Source organism: Botrytis porri (genome assembly GCF_014898465.1).
Source record: "Botrytis porri strain MUCL 3234 chromosome Unknown BPOR_001, whole genome shotgun sequence".
In the NCBI taxonomy this organism is placed as follows: domain Eukaryota; kingdom Fungi; phylum Ascomycota; class Leotiomycetes; order Helotiales; family Sclerotiniaceae; genus Botrytis; species Botrytis porri.
In genome coordinates, this window is record NW_024066075.1 from 814,265 (window position 1) to 834,855 (window position 20,591).

At 43.5% G+C, this 20,591-nt stretch overlaps 8 protein-coding genes across 8 annotated transcripts; 4 read left to right on the forward strand and 4 right to left on the reverse strand.

Moving 5' to 3' along the window:
* Window positions 1-10: 10 nt before the first annotated feature.
* Window positions 11-538, forward strand: EAF01_000238 (uncharacterized protein; the record flags this gene model as incomplete). The annotated part of the gene is made up of 1 exon (XM_038908488.1): window positions 11-538. The coding sequence occupies one exon, from the start codon at window positions 11-13 to the stop codon at window positions 536-538; it is 528 nt and encodes a 175-aa protein (XP_038775394.1).
* A 499-nt stretch (window positions 539-1,037) lies between these two features.
* Window positions 1,038-1,935, reverse strand: EAF01_000239 (uncharacterized protein; the record flags this gene model as incomplete). Its single annotated transcript, XM_038908489.1, has 2 exons — window positions 1,038-1,589; window positions 1,642-1,935. 2 exons carry the CDS (start codon window positions 1,933-1,935, stop codon window positions 1,038-1,040), a joined length of 846 nt encoding a protein of 281 aa, XP_038775395.1.
* A 1,026-nt stretch (window positions 1,936-2,961) lies between these two features.
* On the reverse strand, window positions 2,962-3,823 carry EAF01_000240 (uncharacterized protein; the record flags this gene model as incomplete). Its single annotated transcript, XM_038908490.1, has 3 exons — window positions 2,962-3,643; window positions 3,696-3,721; window positions 3,779-3,823. 3 exons carry the CDS (start codon window positions 3,821-3,823, stop codon window positions 2,962-2,964), a joined length of 753 nt encoding a protein of 250 aa, XP_038775396.1.
* A 386-nt stretch (window positions 3,824-4,209) lies between these two features.
* EAF01_000241 (uncharacterized protein) lies at window positions 4,210-5,287 on the reverse strand (the record flags this gene model as incomplete). The annotated part of the gene is made up of 3 exons (XM_038908491.1): window positions 4,210-4,459; window positions 4,517-5,124; window positions 5,186-5,287. The coding sequence occupies 3 exons, from the start codon at window positions 5,285-5,287 to the stop codon at window positions 4,210-4,212; spliced, it is 960 nt and encodes a 319-aa protein (XP_038775397.1).
* A 691-nt stretch (window positions 5,288-5,978) lies between these two features.
* On the forward strand, window positions 5,979-8,570 carry EAF01_000242 (uncharacterized protein; the record flags this gene model as incomplete). The annotated part of the gene is made up of 3 exons (XM_038908492.1): window positions 5,979-6,566; window positions 6,613-8,079; window positions 8,526-8,570. The coding sequence occupies 3 exons, from the start codon at window positions 5,979-5,981 to the stop codon at window positions 8,568-8,570; spliced, it is 2,100 nt and encodes a 699-aa protein (XP_038775398.1).
* A 1,141-nt stretch (window positions 8,571-9,711) lies between these two features.
* EAF01_000243 (uncharacterized protein) lies at window positions 9,712-12,549 on the forward strand (the record flags this gene model as incomplete). The annotated part of the gene is made up of 4 exons (XM_038908493.1): window positions 9,712-9,894; window positions 9,968-10,769; window positions 10,936-11,741; window positions 11,845-12,549. 4 exons carry the CDS (start codon window positions 9,712-9,714, stop codon window positions 12,547-12,549), a joined length of 2,496 nt encoding a protein of 831 aa, XP_038775399.1.
* Window positions 12,550-14,015: 1,466 nt separating this feature from the next.
* Window positions 14,016-15,878, reverse strand: EAF01_000244 (uncharacterized protein; the record flags this gene model as incomplete). Its single annotated transcript, XM_038908494.1, has 1 exon — window positions 14,016-15,878. One exon carries the CDS (start codon window positions 15,876-15,878, stop codon window positions 14,016-14,018), a length of 1,863 nt encoding a protein of 620 aa, XP_038775400.1.
* A 1,953-nt stretch (window positions 15,879-17,831) lies between these two features.
* Window positions 17,832-19,644, forward strand: EAF01_000245 (uncharacterized protein; the record flags this gene model as incomplete). The annotated part of the gene is made up of 3 exons (XM_038908495.1): window positions 17,832-18,336; window positions 18,387-18,542; window positions 18,590-19,644. 3 exons carry the CDS (start codon window positions 17,832-17,834, stop codon window positions 19,642-19,644), a joined length of 1,716 nt encoding a protein of 571 aa, XP_038775401.1.
* Window positions 19,645-20,591: the final 947 nt, after the last annotated feature.

Consider the following 20,591-nt stretch of genomic DNA (forward strand, 5'->3'; position numbering starts at 1 on the left):
GTATCCTATAATGCCACTGACCCAAGAGAATCTTCGTGCAATTTCCAAAGGGCACAATAAACAAGCCGGTCCGCGTACTCATAAATCTAGTCGTTCAAACCCGAAAATCGAGCGCAACCCCCACAACGGCATTCAAACCCTGAAATCTACAGACAAAAATCATGAAGCCGAAGCAGCGTCTAGCAAAAGATCTCATTCGAGAACAGGGAGAATAAAACCTTTATGTAGCGCAGCTTCAGATCCTGGTCTCGACTCAGAATATGTTTCTCAGCGTTCCGATATGAATTCGTCGAATCCGGGCAGACGGTCATCGATTGCATCGTCGATGTCTAGATATTCTGATACAAGCTCCCTGGACAGATCAAGAGATAGTTTTCATGTAAATGTAGGGCATCATGATGTTCATGTGCGTTATGGGTCGGGCCGAACGAACTCAGCGACATCGTCTGACGACGGCAATGAAACACTGGTTCACGGCAAAATAAAGAAAGCGAAGGAACGGTCCAGATCCAAGCGCACCGCTGGTATGGTTGTTTGATCAAGTCCTAAAATACTCATTGTTTTGTGACTGTCGTCACTTTTACTTTGAAGTATTGTCTTTGTGAGTTTTGTATTTTCTTAACATTGCTTTTTAGGGGTAATGGCATTGAAGTCCTGCAAGCTCCAGTTGATGATCCTCAATCTCAGCTACATATTGATCCAGGATTGACACTGCATAAAGCCTGATAATTTCAAACTAGAGATCGGAGCACGCGAGGTTTAATGTGGTACTATCAAAAAACAAAAGTTCAAATACATATTTCCGTAATATTAAAAAGTTATAATTAAGAACAGACCTCGTTAAAACCACACTGCTACCAACATATCCAAATCAACGTCGGTTTCTTCTTCGTTGTTCTCAAAAACCGAGCTGCCTCCGTTGATATCTACCGTAAAATTGCGAGAATCCCCAGAATTATCAACTTCCACTTCATCCCCACCCTCAAGATCGCACTCAATTCCATCCACAGTTCCTACATCATCACTTACCCTCAATTTCACCGGCCGCCATTCGCCATCCTCTTCTCTAACCCCATCATTCCTTTTCCCTCAAACCAGCCCACACTCAATCTTTCACCCCCTTCATAACCACCCAACCTCGCCACCTCTCTCATTCTCTTTCCCTCCAAAGCCTTCGCCTCCCTCCTCGCCATTCCCACCCCATCCATCCCCATCTTCGACCAGCTCCAACCACCCGGTCTTCTCTTCCCCTCCTTCTCCATCTGCATCATGCCACTCCATCTCCTCTCGCCCTTTCCCATACCCGCTGCGCCTCTTGCGCCCGCGGTAAATTCTCTCTTTTCAGCTGTCTCTCCATCAACTCGGACCATTTCATCCCAGAATCCTCGGGTTTCGGACCCGTCGACCGAATTGACCGATTTCCGCCAAGTGAACATCATATCCAAATATTGCTCGAATAAAACTGGGTGAAACCCATTCAAGATGAACATTCTGCCGCAGAATCGAGAGTCTAGAGTATGTAAGACCGGATGCAAAATCGACATAGTAGATAGCGGCGAAGATGTAAGAGGAAGGTAATGTTCGATATGCTATTCTCACGATCAATTATGCATTGGTATGGAATGATAGAGAGATGCTTACAGGTATTACACGTTCATAAGAAGCTTTCATGTTAGTATTGTCATTCTCTGCAAGAGCGCCAAGTTCCATACATAGCGAATTGACCAGCGGATTCGAGAAAGAACCACCTGCAGCTCCGAAAGTATAGATCTCCAATTTTGCCATTAGACTAGCTGGTAGATCGCCGTGCAGCTGGTCGAGAATATCAGAGACGATCTTGGAGCCGGTTGAATGTGAAAGAATGACAACTTTTTGTATACTCGGTGACAAAAGAGTTTCGCGAAGTTGCGAGTACAGGGTGCGGTGGATGGGCATGGTGATGGAAAGGAAGTGGAGGAGAAGATCGAGGGGGAGCCCCAAAGTGCGATTGTGGATTCCGGTCATGCGGCGGTGGAAAATGATACTCAGCCGAGTGAGGTGATGCATCATTTGAGTGTAGCTATTCCAATATGAGTGATGTGCACAAATACTCATTTTCTGGAGGGTGATCTGCCTACCTCGTACTACTCCCGTTAACAAAAATCCATTTTTTCGTCCCCAAAGTCTCCAATAGGCATTACACTTTCACAAATTCTCTCGTTTCCTCTTAATAGCCATGACATCCCCATCATAGCCCCCCACATAGCCGCACAACACATCATGAACATCGCTCCAGGCATCGTCAAGAATGCCGGTATGACCATAAGCATTGCCCAAGACTCCATGACACATAACATACACTGAATGACCATCTCATACATATCCCTCCCTGAGCTCTTAGGAATCGTTTGGGCCACACTAAAAGTGAAAGATCCCATCATCTGGGGAATGCAGTACAAATTGCGAGAAAGTATTTGCATAGAATTCCAGAGGACTTCCATTGTCGAATGACGATATTGAGCGGGTGATGTCCCGCATGTAGGATCGATGATAGAAGGAATGACTGTGACTACCATCGAAGAGGATGGCGACATCTTCGCCGGGGCAACAGGTAGTGATGGGACCGCCATCATGTCTCCAATGGAATTCACGGCACTGCTGTTGCGTGATAACCAGGGCATAGTCACTTAAAAATTCAAGACAAATAAAAGACAGACAGAATTGAATGCAATGAAAATGAGGGATACGTGTTGCCGTAAGAATCAATTGTTTGCTTTGAAGTTAAATCCTATACTTATAGATTCTGAGAAGAGATATTGACATTCCTCAACAGGAATGTAAATATGCCAATGCGGAGTAGACTCCAAGGTCGTAGCTCATTGGCCACAACCAGAGGACAAAATGAAATATCATTCTTCCATGGGAATCATAATATTAATCAAAAGATTCGAAACTGACTAACTGGCTCTCGGCCTCCCTTGCTTACTTCCTGTGTTTGTGACAGCTTTTGAATTCCCACTCCACGCCGCTATCGACCTTGATGCTGTCACCCACAGATATCTCTTTCTCAAAGACTTTGCTATCGAGTCCAAAATCTTCACCAATCGCCAACACTCTTTTCCATCCCTCTTCGATAGTCCATTTCCACCTAACAACAGAGAAGTCATCCCCCTTTCTCATGACCCCCTGTACCCACTCGCCAATCCTAATTACCATTCCATTTACTTTACCAGCATCTTTCGTCTTCAGCACCCAACTCATAAAATAATCACTCTTCTCTCCTTCCATCATTGCAACCTCGAGATCCTCCCATAATTCTTCATAGTCTTCCACTACCCCAGTGTCCGGATTCACCATAGCACCCTTTTCTAAAACTTCGCTTGTACCCTCCACAGGATACATGTAACCCTCATCACAATCATTCGGTCCAGGATTTCGTATCTTATCATCTATTTCATGAACCCACTGTGTATGTGCCGGCTTAATCAAGACGCTTTTATCGCCATCTTTGAAAACTGCGGGAGTGCTGATTGCAGTACCCGCGAAACCCCACTCCAGCCTCAATATTGCTTGAGAGTCGGTGGTACTGTTTGGGAGTGGATGGGAGGGGTCAAGGATTCTTATGTCTACATAGTGTTTATCGGCAGATGTTAGGACAAGAGTGCTAAGTGTGTGTTAGCAAGCTAGAGCTATTAATAACAGCTCAAGATACGCACTTTGTATTTTCTTTTGCTGCTCTATCCTGCAATCATTGTTAGCATATTGGAGGTAGGATTGTAGAAATATTATGAACACTTGCTCCCCATTTAATATGTTTCCTGATTGATACAAAGGGTTCCGCCATACTGGCTGTTCTAGTCTTTCAAACGATTGAGAAGGGGGAGCAATAATGTTTGAATAGTGGGGGATTTAAAGAAGCTCTTATCATGATTCGGGTAGCTCCACCTTCTGAAAGTCTCGCACTGCGATAAGCTTCCCATAAGCTATGCCCGAAAGTTAGATAAATCTGACGTCGTGAATGAGAAATATCATTATTTAGGTATCAATAATTACAAGAGAAGAGAGGCGTAAACTGTATTTCCTACCCAGAGACCATTCCATATGCATAACCCCAACTCATTGATCAAATCAGATCATAACCATAGATACCAAATCCTAACCCAAGCCAAAGCGTATTGCTTAAAAACCGCTGCAAAACGCCATTTCACATCTCAAGAACTAGACAAATTCCTAATTCTTTTTCATGTTCTCTCTAACGGAAGCACCAGATGCGCGATACCAAACGTCACCACTCCATCGCATCATACGCTCTACAGCTTGCGTCGGAGTGAGGGCGGGTCTGACATCCAGATAGAATATGGGTTCTCCAGTAGGTTCTTCGCCTCCCGAATAATAATCGATGATGTATCTAACTTCCTTCTTCTGGCCATTGTATTCTCTTTGGACAAACCAATCGTGGCGATCGAATGGTGGCTCAGTACTACAACAGTGGTTAGCTAAAAGTTGAGGCATTGAAACAAATCACAAATCTCCATACCCATATTTTTCTGGAAAAGCCCAACCCATGGCTTGAATCATCGCGGCCTTTGGTGTCATCTCCTTCGGTCTGCCCATGAATCGAACTAATTTGGGCTGGGGCACTTCATCTTCATTTGCACCAATATCTGCTCCTGCCTTTGAACCCTCCTCTCCTCTTCTACAATTCTCCCAACCCTTGAACAACCCTTTACCAAATCTTCGTTCCCATTCTACAATTTCAGCCCAAGCACCCTCGTTCAAGAAATTGTGAACTGATACCATACTCTCGACGGCAGTCGCATCCGTATCAGTATAGCCTTTGCGTAGAAGAGCATTGTACATTTGTTGTGGCGAAGGATATTCCCAGTTACCATCCCCAGTGCCTTTGGGTATGGTAGATGGCTCTCTTTCGGTTGGCAATACAATAGTCTGATCCTTCGCTCTCTCTTGGGATAAGTCGGGGAACATGTAGTTCAAAGGGTTGTATTTGGAGTATTTAGACGTTGCTTTAGATTCTTGAGAGACATCGTCGGGCGTATATGGGCAGGCGGACTCGGATGATGATGGAGGAGGTTTTGCCACAGGCTTCAGAGCATCTGCGCTGGGTTTGTGCATGGGGCATGATGGCTGGCGAGCGGAAATCAGAATCACAAAATGACTGGGCAAGAACAGAGATTTATCTACTCACAGGCGGAGTGGCATTGCTATCCTTGGGCAAAGCATGAGGAGCATTTCTCATACCCAACGCCGCAGCAGCAGTTGCAGGAGAATCAGCCCAGAACCATCCCATATTGTTTGTGAGACTTAGGATGAACCAATTTGCGTACTTTTTAGGTTTGAATATGAAGGATATAAATAAGAGACAATTGACGTCCTCTTAAACACTAGAGAAGTCAATGAATGTATTTTTTATTGGAATTAGCTTCACTGTGATTCGAAGAAAAGAGGAAAGGAGGAAAGAGGGGGAATCGGTAATAATCCCGCCGCTCAAGGAATTTTTTTTACCCAAACCGGCGATGAACCGCTGCTTCCGCTATTCACGAAAAATTATATGGGTCCCCTTGAGTAAAGAGCACAATTTATCACATGGAACACCAGAACAAACGCGCGGAGAATGAAAGGAATCAGGTTGTTGACATTAGCTAAATTGAATGATAATATACCTGGGTAATTAGATGTATATCTTTCAATTTTCACTCCTATTTTATAAATGTTTTCTATCCTTCGCAATTATCATAACATGTTCTATCATATGAACTTAGAATTACGTATTTTGGTGCTATTCAAATGAAGAAATGTTATAATTGATTCCTGACGTCACTGAATCAATACTTCACTGGCGCATCTCATGCTTCCGTGGAGGGGGTTAACAACATTTGGGCTGTACTTAAACCAAACCCATTAACAATAAAACATCTATGGAGCCTCGATAGTACTCAATTACGGGAAACAAACCATTCTTCACACGAAGGAAGATAAGGATGTTTTTGGCCACAGGTCGAACATGTCTTCGTCAGACCCTTCCCAGAATACGAACCTCGATCCAATGTCGGAATATTCAATCAGCAACGAGACAATCATATAGAAATGGTGGTGGAGGTGGAGGTGGAGGTGGAGGAGAAGGGGGTTGGAGAAGACGAGGATATTGGCAATTCAAATCGCCTCCGCAGACTAAAGGGCTGATCCTCGCCGCCGCAGCAGGCTTGAGCCCTACTGTGTTTGTTCGACTATCAGAAAAAGACAATGGCGGAACTGAGATGACTGCAGAAGGGCGAATGCTAGAGGCATCGAGGGAGGAAATTAGCAAGAAAGTGGGCGATGATGTTCATGGGCTTCAACGAGTGAAAGATAGTATAATCTATTTTCTGGACGCCTATCTATGGGAACCCCTTTGCACAAGCGTACGCTTCTTGCACCTTGTGGTTATATTCGTTCCAGTTCTTATTACTATACCCGCTGCATACTTTGGGCCTAGGGATATAGCGCGAGACAATGAGCGGATCGGTACTCTATGGTGGTACAGGTTCTTAGTTAAGGCTATGGAACGAGCTGGGCCTGCGTTTATTAAGGTGCGGCATCTAATTCTTGTTGTACCTTGCTGTGCTGACTTTCTAGCTTGGGCAATGGGCTGCCTCTAGATCAGATATCTTCCCTTCCCAAATGTGCGAGATCATGTCACAACTCCATTCCAATGCGCCCGCGCACTCTTTGCATGCCACTAAAAGGATTATAAGTAGAGCTTTTGATGGGCGACCCTTTGATGATATATTTGAGGAGTTTCAGGAGCAGCCTTTGGGGGTGGGGGCTATCGCACAAGTTTACAAGGCCAAGCTGAAACCCGATTTGGCAACACCAGGAGATCCAGATCTACAGGAGCCAACAAACATAAGAAGAAATGTGCGTAGAAATGTCGACACGCTTATCAAGAGCACACCACAAAGAGTCCCATCAAGTTATGTTGCAATCAAAGTTCTTCACCCAGGGGTGGAAAGAGTTGTCAGACGAGATCTACGGATCATGTGGGTATTTGCTTCAGTGATAAATTTAATTCCCACTTTTGAATGGCTGTCATTTCCAGATGAAGTCGAACAATTTGGACAAATGATGAGATTGCAGCTCGATCTTCGAATTGAAGCTGCGAATTTGTCAATCTTCAGGAAAAATTTCAAACCAAGGACAACAGCATGGTTTCCATTCCCATATACTCAGTTCACCACAAGACAAGTCCTGGTGGAGGAATTTGCACAGGGTATACCGTTATCTGACTTTATGGAAAATGGTGGCGGGGTATTTCAACAAGATATTGCGGATGAAGGGCTTGATGCATTCTTACGCATGTTGCTAATTGACAATTTCATTCATGCAGACCTTCATCCAGGGAATATTATGGTCCGCTTTTACCAATCTGAAAAGCCCAACCTACCTTTCAGTAAACACAAAGACGAAGATCCTCAGTCTCAGCCAGATGTCACTGAACAAGTACTGGCAAGACTTCAGCCATATCGCCACAGAAAGGATCCCCAAGCATGGCAAGCAGAACTTTCAAAAATTGATAAAGAAGGATTCAGGCCCCAATTGATCTTCATAGACACAGGCCTGGTCACAGAACTAAATGCAACCAATCGAAGAAACTTTCTTGATCTTTTCAAAGCTGTGGCTGAGTTCGATGGTTATAAAGCAGGTCATTTGATGTGTCAAAGATGTCGTCAGCCTGATGCAGTCATTGATGAAGAGATTTATTCTTTAAAAATGCAACATCTTGTCCTAGGAGTCAAGAGTCGCACGTTAGCATTGGGCAACATGAAAATAGGGGATATACTAAATGAGGTTCTCTCTATGGTCCGAACTCACCATGTAAGGATGGAGGGAGATTTCGTCAATGTGGTCATCAGCATTTTGTTGCTAGAAGGCATTGGTAGAAGTCTCAACCCTGATATCGACTTGCTCTCCTCTGCGCTGCCTATTCTACGAGAAATGGGAGCACAGAGTGGAGGTGGTATGCTACGCCAAGGTGATTTCTCCATGCTGAAGGTATGGGTAGGTTTGGAAGCTAGAAAGTTCTTGCAGGCTTCTATTGAAGATGTATGTTCCGCGATTTCTCTACTTCCATCTCTTTATCTGCTATTGCATTCTTAATCGCTACCCCTGCACTACATTCCTATGTGTTATTGTTGCCTTCTATTCTGGCCAAAAGTTTGGCAGCAACAATCATGTTCTTTGTGTCTGTCTCTGGTGGCAGGCTGGTAGCAATTTGTCAATGTGACAAGTTAGCTTGGCCAGTTTTTGCTTTCTGGGACAAGCTGGCTTTCAGCATAACATCATTCAGGCTGTGCTTGGACAGATTTGCACACACCTTGCTCCATGACATTGGCTTTCTTCCCCCCCCTCTACTTATCCACATAAATGTTCATTTTGTATGTCTTGGCATGCCGAGCCCGAGCCCCTTTTACACTCACTTGCGACGAACTGCTTTTATCTAGCACTTTCAAATTAGCGATGGATGTTCAAATGCTGACAATACAATGTAGGTTGAAAGATGTGTCAAGTATGATTTGTTATCACCAAATGTGTAGAAGGTATAGTTGTTGGATTGGGTATTGTTGTTTAACCTTAATATAGACTCCACTTCTGTAGTCTGGCGCGTTTTGTATTATATTGTACATAAGGAGTAAAACGGCAGATATTAGACATTCCACTTGTATTCTTTGAAAAAGACTTGTGTCTTACAGTCTCGCTGTTCAAGTTGAGTTGGACTAACCTTGTCAGAGAGCCTCACTATTCCAAATTGAGAGGCAGATGAGTATAAACTTCTTCAAAAATTAAATAAATGGCGGAATGACAACAATGAACAATATAGGTCTTTCTTCTTGAAGTCTTTGAGAAGTAGTTATTATATTGAGGGGAATGATTGATAGCATGAAGCTTGGGATCAAGATTTCAACAGAAGAAATAGTGGTAGCAACCGGCAATACCCGAAGTTGTTAGATCCGAAGTTGAAGTTGAAGTTGATCTAACAACCATCATCGACGACAACAACAACAACAACAACAACAACAGCAAGGCTAATTCTCTTTACATACCCTACTTGCTACCTCTTTGTCCACTTGCTGCCATTGTGATGGACTAGAGCTAGCTTGCCCGTTTCTTACACAATCACAATTCAAAGAATTCACTCCCTTTCCATCCCCACCTGATCATAATAGCACTCACTGAAATTTATTCACCGCCCGAACACCCGAACACTCGTCTGAAAGAAACATTTGATAATATTTCTGTATTTTGAATCGACCCACCTTTCTTGCTTGCCATTTGCAATTGTCGGCCTCGGATCCCACAAAGCCCTTGATTTCTATATTCTATCATCTTCGAAAACACCACCACCACCACCACTGACTGCTCCACAACAGCAAATTATTGCTGATTGCATAACTTTTGTCCAATCCTTCAATGAAAGATTTTCCAAGTAACTGATCAACCTGCTAAATTGGCCTTTATCGGCTTTCTTTTTTGCCTTCCCCCAAAAAGAATTCCAGTAGGCAGTACTTCCTCATCCTCCTTCTGCCTCTATCCTCATAGTCGCAGAAGCGGTCATATCCTCCACGAATTTCACCAGTACCAGTTGTTTTATGACGAATACTTATCAACTTATCAAGATCTACGCTCTGCCTCTTAAAAGAGCTCAATTCAAAAGTCAAGAACGCGCATAATATAGAAATGGATCAAAATAAGAAGGGAGACCGGGCGCCACAACATGCGACTGGCAGACCGAAAGCCAGTAAATCGAAGGCAAGATACAATCCGTTCAGAGATTCAAATCACTTGCTATCGAATTCCCTGCAATCCTCCAATGCGCATCCTCAGGACCCTCAAGCAAGTGTTGCATCCTCTTCGCGCACAGTAAGAGTAGGTCATCACTTTACAATATCTACCCATGAAACTTGAAAAATTAAGTTTGCTAATACCTCTCAAGTCCAACAGCAGATCGATAATCATGGCTCGGGGAGCGTTTTCTAAAGGATTGAATGTATTCAAGGAAAAGGAGTTGACGCAAGGTAACCAGAGCTTGTCAAATGCAGACCTATCTGAGTACCTCATTCCATCTAAGGATAAAGATGGACGAGGAAGTCTTGAGCAGAATTGGCAAATGGCTAAGAATTCGCCTTCCTTGACTCGTAGCCAAGATACCGCTGCGTTTGCACCACGCTTATATGGGATCACCCGAAATCAATTACCAGACAGTCATTCACGTGGCTTAAGCGCATGTACCAATGATATAGATTCATTTAGCATGGAAAGCATTTATGACGATGGGCTCCATACTGCAAAAGAGAATCGACCTTCTGCTACCCAGGGATCATATGATCATAATCAGAACCCGACTTTGACTGCCAAAGGTTTTGGTGATAATGCTATCCCAGTATTCGAGGGATCGAGTACTTCGCCCTTTACAAATACAATACCCTACAGTGGCAAAGCTATTCCAGAGAACTTGGATCAACTAGGTGCTCTCACTAGTCCCAAAGACACGAGTTCGAAAAAGGGTAAAGATAAGAAGTCTAAGAGAAGTAAATTTTCTCCAAACTCCACTGCGGTTTCTGCGGTCTCTGAGGATGAACTTTACTCGGGTTTAAGCGATATGCATATGGGACTTTTCCTTTCTACTTATAATGGAAAACGAGCCACCCCCTCTCCTCCTAAAGTCGCTAAACCAACTAGTTTCCCGACTGAGCTACCACCACGACCAACCCCGCGACCCCCCCCTTCCGATCAGAGTGACAGCTGAGGCAAGAGCTCAGTTTGCTGCAAGAAAGCAGGATGAGCGACTTGCTTTGGAAAGACGGCTGGCAGAGCCGCATTTAGTACGGCGCTCGCTGCTAAGTAACAGTAAAGGGAGCACTGGGGTTTTCAATAATCTGACGTCTAATTGCTGGATTGCAGTTGGAGCAGCTCAGTTTGGGTTACTATCTACAGCAGTTTGTGTTGGGGTGGTAATTACGATAAAGAACACAAACGACAAACCAGGCCCTTTCAACATCAGCGTCCCAGTCATCTGGTGGCTTGTTCTTAGTGTCCTTCTTCTATGCGTCGGAGCTTCAACATTCGTAGTTATGCTGATACGTGGAGTTGCTCATAATCCTCAGGTCAGTTTAAGACGACCCAACGGAAGTCAAGATATTGCAAACAGCAACCTTAGAATTCGTGGCGATCTGGAGAGTGGAACTGCTGGCCCACAATCTTTTGAAATGGTCCCAATTGCTCATACCCCTCGACAAGAGGCATTCCCCTCCTTCGCCACACCTCAGACTGTTCAAAACTCATATACTGAGGTTATGAGACCCAATGCAGACATGTTCCGGCAAGCTCAAAACGACCATGGCTTTGAGCAGGTTCCGGTTTATGGAGCTAGCTGTGGTCCAGACTACCAGTCTCCCATGATGATCAATGCACACGCTGATAATTACAACTACACTCCGGCGGTTGCGGGATCACCTCTAACTCCCTTGCCACAGGCTATACTGAGCCCGGGCTTCTCTCGACAAGCCGATTACTTCTCCGCAATCCACCATACTCCCAGCAAGCCAGGTGGACCTCTCCCTGTCAATGTATCTACGCCAGATGCTCCTTTCACCCCGATTGAAATGCCAGCACAGATATCAGTCAGAAGTAGGGATAGTCTAGTATCAGCTGAAACCCATCGAGATCTGGCAATGAGAATCCTCATGGGAGAAAGTCCAGCTCTAGAAGTAAGTTCAAGTTATATCAATCAAACATAGTCTTGTCAAGCGATCAACTCTAAACAATCTCGGTCTCATTTTAAAATACTAGTACTAACTCTATTTCTTGCAGACCTCGCTTGACATCACCGACATCTGGAACGGATATCAAAGCACGATTGATCCCGCACTACTACCACAAACTCCCGTGTATTCGTACATGCCATCTCCAAACCCTTTACGTCCAACACATAATAACTTAAAATATCAAGCCGCCGGTACAGTCGTACCTATGAGCACTATTCCATCAAATGTTAGCTCAAGAATTGACTTGGACATGGCAATTCAACCCACCCTCAAGCGTGTCGAAACCGAAGGTCCTTTGGAGAAGTTGGAAAAGAGTCTCAGTCACCAGAGTGCGCAGATTGCATTGGGACAGCAGCTTCCGCCACCACCTGATCTCAGTGACAGACCCCGCAAAGTCTGCCATAAACGCATCGTCGACGGCAAGCTCAAGCAGTATGGATCACGAGATGAGAATCCCGAAGTTGATTTTGCTACCGCTAGCAGTAGTGGCAGCAGTGAGCAGCGGCAACGACCGGAAGCAATTGGCTATGGAGACGTAGCACAAGCTAATATCGGCGGTCTGGCTTCCAGAATGAATACCGAGGAAGGTTCAGCAATGAATAGTATCGATGTAGCCAATTCTACCATCCCATCAAGAAATCCCTATCGTGATAGCATGAATGATGGCGACAACAATCAGCGCAACACGGAAACACTACCTGCTACATACTACACTGGTGGTGGCAAGGGTAAAGGTCGTGCCTTTGATTAATACTCTTTGCTCATTCTTCTTTTCGAAGTTGATAGCTCCCGGATATCATCTAGGCGCCAACATTCATCCTACAATTTCAAGTTCGCATCATAATTCAACCTACTTCTGTACCTCGATAGAGCAAGAAGTACTGGTTAAAAGTTACCCTTGTTTTTATTTCTTTTTGCGTATTACTATCACCCATTACGTTCGAGCTCCAAGCTTTCATCTTCATATTTCATCTTCACCCTTTAGAAAGGTCTCGATGAAAGACAAAGAATGAGTTAACTATGGACAAATGAACAACCACTGTTTGAATACCCAATACCCTGTACGATTACACCATACCAATTGCGATTTCTTTATATTTGGGGATTATGCACCAGGATTTTTCTTTCTTCCACATTTCCTTTTCACGAAAATTACGACACGGATATGGGAGTGATTTTGCTTCAAGTTCACCCATTCCCTCACGCCCTCTTACGACCCCGTCACTTAATAATGTACACCATGTGACACGACACATACATACGATCCATACGAATTTCTTACAGTTTACGATCACGAAACCCTGGACTCGGAATGCGATTAGGAGCCCGGACCCACACTCATTTGGAACTACCTGATCTTGCATCCTGTCGAAATGAGCATTCCTTGCGTACTATACGTTTTGGTCTGCATCTAGTTCACACGGGTTCGAGATACAGCGGCGCTTTGCAAACACTACATAACCTGATCTTTGTGCTCTTGAGAAGGATTCTATTCAATTTGGTACGCATCTGTCTTCGCGCTCTGAGACGAATCGATGTGATGCTACAATTTTTCAAAAGACATGAAGATATAGTGATTCTTTTACCCATTACAAAAAGCTAGACTTTGTTTTCAGCTTGTACAGCAGTCCTTACTGATTGGAAATGGTGCACGTACTCAATGCACCACCTAAAAGGTGAACGGTATCTGAAAGGAAGGAAGGAAGGAAGAAACGAATCAAAAGTAACTCATGTAATTTGGCGGTAGTTGACTGGCAGCAACATGAGAGTGTTCATCTCAGTTTTGAGGTTTAGTTATGCGTTTATGCGGGAGCGAGCGAGTTAGTGAAATTGAAGAAAAAAAACGTAAAACGGAAACTGAAGGATTGAAAGATGGTTAAGCTTCTGTGGCAAGGAGGGTCTCGGCTATCTTGAGGAATTTCTTTTCGTGGTTGCCGGTTTGACGTTAGTTAGACTGAGAGAATTGAAATCGCCTTTGGGTTTTCCACCATTTTGCTGTGCTGTGCTGTGCTATGTTTCGAGACATGGTATGATCACATTCATGCTTTTGACTGGCTGTGACGTTCGTAATAAATGATGATAGTGACGATATAGCTGTGCGATTATGCGAAGGAGCTATCTGGAACTCACAAGATAAGAGACTGAAAAACCAACAGTTGATTACATAGGTATTTGACAAAGGAGATTCATCCAGACTATATACAGGGTAATAGAAAACTAAGCACGACTCCTCTTCTTGTTTTCTCTATGCCTTTGCTCTTTTGCAACAGCCTTTCTCCGCTTCTTCCACCCTCTCGTATTCTCTCCTCTGTGCTCATAAAACCACTTCTGAAAATCACTTTCAGGCGCCTCCTCTGATTCTTTCTCCTTGAATATGATCTTTCCACTCACAGAATCTTTCGGTGTTGGAGAATTCCCTTCGTCATTATCATCATCATTATCCTTACCCCCAGGCCATACAAATCTCTTGTTGGCGTAAGCAGTATCAGGTGTCGGTGCTGAGCTTCTCAAGCCTCTAGATTCAAAGTCACGTTGGGTGAAGGGTGTTAAAGGGATTTGATTGGGTTCCTCGCCAATATCGGAGTCTTCATCATCAGCGCCGAAGAAACTAAAGGAGGTTGACTTGGTTTCAGGTTTAGGCTCATCAGAGTTGGAGTTAGGATTAGGTTTAGAACGTTTGTAAAGAGCTTCGAGAGGGTGTACCTGTGTGGGGATGGGTGTTGAATGGACGATGGGAGAGGGTATCGTAATACTTAGACCAGAGGATGACTGAGGTCGGGCCGTTTTGGTTTCGGGGGAGGTTGGCGGTGGCATTGTTGATGGTGTGGATGTGGAGCGATTCTCAGGGGAGGCTGCGATAGATGATTTATCTTCATCTTCCGAGTCACTACCAGAGGAATCAGATGACTCAGAATCCGACGATTTGTCAGAGCCTGATGACGATGCATCATCTTCCGATTCAGCTTCAGCTTTGGAGACTTCTGGCTGGATCGGGTTGATATGTTCCACTTCCTCCGCTGATGAGCTCTCTGTATCCGAAGGCTTCTCTGCCTCGGTTGGAACCTCGAGGGCTTCTTTGACCGCTTCTGTCATCACAATATCCTCGGATTTCGATTGTGGCTTTATGTACTCGTCTTCGTCGGCAGAACTCTCCGAGTCTGATGAACTGCCGCTCTCGACTTCTGCTGCCTGCCTCACTTTCTTCATCGCTCGTTCCTCAAAATCAGATTCATCAGATGAAGAATCTTCTCCTGAGGACTTGTCCTGGTCCGAACCACTGCCGCTATCTTTGCCCATTGCTTTTTCCGGAGCAAGCTCCTCAACCTTGGGTGGTTTCTGACTCTTCCGTACCCTTTTCACCACTTCTTCTATCACATTACCGTCTTCGTCTACCCATCCTTTTCCATCCACAAACTCTACCGCAGGCTTCGACTTTGTGCCTTCATTACTACTTCTTAAGAAGGTAGCATACTTTGTGCTTTTGGCAAACTCATGCACAACAGTACCTCTACCCTTCTTGCTCCTCCTACTCGATTTCTCGCCACTCGTAGCCTTCGTGTGTGCGGCAACATTCGGGGGTAAGATTGTCTTAAACAAACACTCCTCATTTGTAGTATATTTTGACTTAACAACATTCTTAAGTTCCTTTGATTCCCTCTTCGCCTTGACTAGATCCGTGGGAGTTGTAGTCCAGCCTCTCTTAACTTTCCTATCCCCAATTACTACAGCGGGTATAGTTTCCTCTCCCCGTTTGCGCTTTTTGCTTGTTTCCTTTTTTTCTCTTTGTCGCTTGGGCGCTGGTTCTGGCTCATTTACTGAACTTAGATCTTTCGCTGGTCGAGCTGTTTCGATCCGGATTTTTGAGCCTTTTAATATAGAGCCATGGAGCTTCTTTTTCAACTTTTCGGCATCCATAATAGGTAGGTCTACGAAGCCGTAAGGTCTGTCCTGGAAAGTTTCGAGGGTGTGGTAGGAAATGTTCTTCGCATTAGGGAGAATTGACGGAGGTATTATTGTAGTGAGGAGGTTGGGATTGAGTGGGGTTATGTGTAACCTTGTATATTCTGAAGTCGAGGGCATATCTGTGGTAGGTAGAACCTAGATTCAAGGGATTACTCCAAGAATTACTGACAATGAATATGTGTCTGATATGGCTTCATATATTCGCTGTAGAAAAAATCAGGGAGCTTGGAGAAATTCAATGATAGCCAGAAGGCGCTAAGATAAGAGAGTAGAAGGTGGAGCCTTGAAACATTTCTTTCTTCTTTCACCCTCGTGGCGCCCTCGCACGTGCCTTGCTCCCTACACTACGATCTGCGTGTAAAACTCCTCTCGATCCACAAAAAAAACCTTTCAATATATATTTTATTGACTCACTACATTGCAACAAAATACGGGGATTTGGTTTAGGGGTATAACATTCCTTTCGCACTTGTTGAAGCAACAAATAGGATAGGAAAGGTCTTGGGTTCGATTCCCAAATTCTCCATACTTTTGGCAATTTTGTAGCATTTATCGACAATCGATAGACAGGCCATTTGTCATTTATTATCATGTTCACAGTAACAGATTTGAGCGTTGTTGTCGTTTGTTACACTTTTTCAATTTTAGACTAGATTTTGAAACTCTTACTAAGCAGCTTACTAGTAACGAAGATGTACTTCGGATTAACTATGAAATTAAGTTTGAGAATTGAACTTTTGTAGTCTGTCATTAAACTTAGACTTAGTAAACTCGAAATCTACTTGACTATATTAAGCTTAGAATATATCGTTCGTAAGTACTATTAATATATATGAGAGTCAACCCTTAGATCTTCGATCCCTTGCTATGTTCGAGTTTAAAGAATTATTATTTATTATTAGAGTCTTTGTTATTAAGTTCTTCATTGTCTAGCTGATTAGATTTCGAGGTTGATGAGTTTAGACGTTACTGATGTGAATCATAAAGTTCGAAAGGAATAACATATTAAATCTCAAACACATACTGAGTATAGTCATTTGAGAGCTTTAACTCTTTATACAATTTCTTGAAAGAACTTCTCTGTAGCTCTTGTCTTTCGTCAATCGCATACTATCATACAATCTTATAACTAACATAGTAGTCCATCAATTAGTCGGAATCCTTGCCACCCAACACAAGATCATATACCAAAGCTGAATGTCTCCTAATAAACTCATTTGTATGCAGTGTATGTATGATATGGTCTTGACTCACACCACTCTACGAGTAGAATCCCATTATCTTGTTCGAGGTCTGATTCTCCTCACAATCCTCTCACCCGACTTAAGATTGATTAACATCCCAATGCCAAAACCAGCATCACGATAAACATATCACTCATATTCAGAAGATGGAAAATCAGAACAACATCACTTGTTATATTATACAGTTGGAGCTTCGAAGATTCACAAAAGTAACAGTATACCAAATCACTCAAATACAACTATGCAATGAAGACGCGGACTTTTGAATAGTGAATGAAAGTGCCTATATGAGAAGATGTATGAGCCTCAAATAAATTAAACGCTCTTCGATAACTTTATCTTAACATGAATTTGAAATCTTGATTGTCTGAATTTATATCGAAAACTGAAGTAAATCTTCATTTTTGTTATTCTGGAGGTTTCGTCCTGCTGGCGCAAATCCCCTTATTGAGTCAGTAAGTTGTACTCAACAAAGAACTCAGATAGTAATATATGACTATCAATCTTCCTGTGTCTCATATCTCTCATATCTCTCACGTCCGTGGATATCAATCATTATTATCCTCGAATCTTTGAGAATTACGTACAAATTATTTTGATACACCTCGGATTGATCACGGCGAACCAAGATAGGAAAGTCTAACCAATTTCTCCGCATCCGGCTATCTTAAGCCGCTACTAACAGCTCGGAACCCCAGTTTACAATCCACTCATCCGAATACTACAAGTAGCTGCGCTTGTTCTTGATGTGACGGTTCACGATACTTTGAAGGGATACAATTGAGTTCTCTTCAAATATTATTCTAAACAAACCTTGTGAGCAAAAATGCGTCGAACCTTGACCAAAGGTATTTCAACTGCCACTGTTCGACATACCTCCTCCGCAGTACGACCCAGAGTAGCATTCAATATGCCATCCTCCTCTGAAACATCCAAAATTGCTACTCGCAGACTCCATGCCACAGCTCAACATCTCAAACCTGCTGCAGCATTAGCATTCAATGCCGATAATTATCCTACAACTCACGAGAAAATCCAAGATGTGCAGGATACTCCTTACTTTGTCGATAATAAATTCCTCAAATCCGAATCTACACAATTCATCGATTTACACGACCCAGCGACAAACAATCTCGTAACAAGAGTACCACAAAGTACAGATGCTGAGCTCAAAGCTGCAGTTGATAGCGCGGTGAAAGCATTCCCAGGGTGGAAAAATACCAGCATAATGGCAAGACAACAAATTATGTTTAAATTCACACAGCTAGTACGGGACAATTGGGATAGATTGGCTGCCAGTATCACATTGGAGCAGGGTAAAACGTTTGCTGGTATGTCCTCAATGGTATGCCTTTAAACCCCAAAACTGACGTGCTGGCAGATGCAAAGGGAGACGTTCTTCGTGGATTGCAAGTCGCCGAGACCGCATGTGCAATTCCTCAACAAATGATGGGCGAGGTCATAGAGGTAGCAAAAGATATGGAGACCAGAAGTTACAGGGAGCCATTAGGAGTTGTAGCTGCCATTTGCCCATTTAGTAAGTTTAGAGCAATTGGAGGTTTAGATCCTACTAACGTCCAATAGACTTTCCTGCAATGATTCCATTATGGTCTATTCCAATTGCGTGTGCAACTGGAAATTGTCTAATTGTCAAGCCTTCCGAACGAGATCCTGGTGCGGCAATGATTCTTGCCGAACTTGCCCAAAAAGCTGGATTCCCCGACGGAGTACTCAATATTGTCCATGGCGCATCGAAAACAGTCGACTTTATTATCGATGAACCAGCCATTAAAGCCATCAGTTTTGTTGGAAGCAATCGTGCTGGAGAATATATTTTTACTCGAGGTTCTGCTAATGGCAAGCGTGTGCAAGCAAACTTGGGTGCCAAGAACCACTGTGCGGTTTTACCCGACGCGAACAAGCAACATGCCCTCAATTCAATTGTCGGGGCAGCTTTTGGAGCCGCTGGCCAAAGATGTATGGCTTTAAGTACCTTGGTCATGGTTGGGGAAACGAAGGAATGGTTATCTGAACTAGCCGAAAGTGCTAAATCATTAAACGTCAATGGAGGATTTGAAAAGGGGGCGGATCTTGGTCCAGTCATCTCTCCACAGAGCAAGCAAAGAATCGAAGATCTGATTGCAAGCGCAGAAGAGGAAGGTGCAACAATCTTGTTGGACGGTAGAGGTTATAAACCTGAGAAATATCCCAACGGAAATTGGGTTGGCCCTACCATCATCACCAACGTCAAACCTCATATGAAGTGCTACACGGAAGAAATTTTCGGCCCAGTGTTAGTATGCTTGAATGTGGACACTCTCAATGAAGCCATCGATCTCATCAACGCCAATGAATATGGTAACGGTGCAGCTATCTTCACACGATCTGGAGCTACAGCAACAGCCTTCCAAAAGAACATCGAGGCAGGACAGCAGGGAATAAATGTACCAATCCCTGTTCCTCTTCCATTCTTCTCCTTCACCGGAAACAAGAAGAGTGTTGCTGGAGGTGGTGCAAATACATTCTATGGCAAGCCAGGACTACAATTCTACACGCAGCAAAAGACAGTGACCAGTTTGTGGAGGAGCGAGGATGCAATTTCCAAGTCTGCTGATGTTTCAATGCCTACACACAGCTAAGATGTTTATGATTATGAAAATTTAATGATTCCCAACTATCTGATTGAAATGCGACATATTTGAGGGTGTAAATGTTTGCCAATGTATCAACTATTCAGGTGAAGTGCAACATCCATATCAATAACAATATTTGTGTTAATGCCAGTATAAATTAATGTGAAAATGAAAGTAAATATCACCGCTGATTAAATTTACATCAATAACTACAATCTTGCTAGCGAGGCTCTCCCGAGAGAGTCTGAGACGCTCACATTGATAAGATTGTCAATGTCTATATTACTGCCCATGTCTATTCTATAACTATCTATATTATTAATTTCGATGTGTATCTTTCACATGATTGTCTAAAATACTACTTTATCTCACGTAATTTGCAAAAGTATTCATTTAAATCATACGACTGTCAGATTCGCGGTACTATCAGGTAGGTTTCGAGTTTGTCGGGTGAAAACTCAAGACAGTATATTATTTTTTGGCAACGCCTGCTTCCAACGTTGGGCCTCGAAATCACAGACACTCTATTCGTAGAGATGACATGGCCAATTCTTCATCAAGTGATGACCGACTGACTGATTTTGGAACGATCCTCTATCAATTTCAAACCATAATCTACACAAATCCTCACTCGCGACAACAAGTTGCCCGTTTGTATCTTAGCATACTGAGTCGACAAAGAAGCGGGGTCCGGGTACCAAAGACTTTCCGAGATGTTAGTATGTTACTCAGTACTCACTCAACAGAGGCTCGAGAAAGGCTTGCATTGTGGTGGAGATCTATTTCGTTCCCGCCAACGTGGTAGGAAAGCCAGATTCTTTGCTGTCAGGCCAGATTCAAGCTTTCAGCATTGTACAGAGTGGTTAGTCATCACTGGCTCGAGAGTGGCTATCAATTGGCTGCCCCGTAAAAGATTTACGGGTCGATTCAAAATAAAGTGGTCCTTTCACACA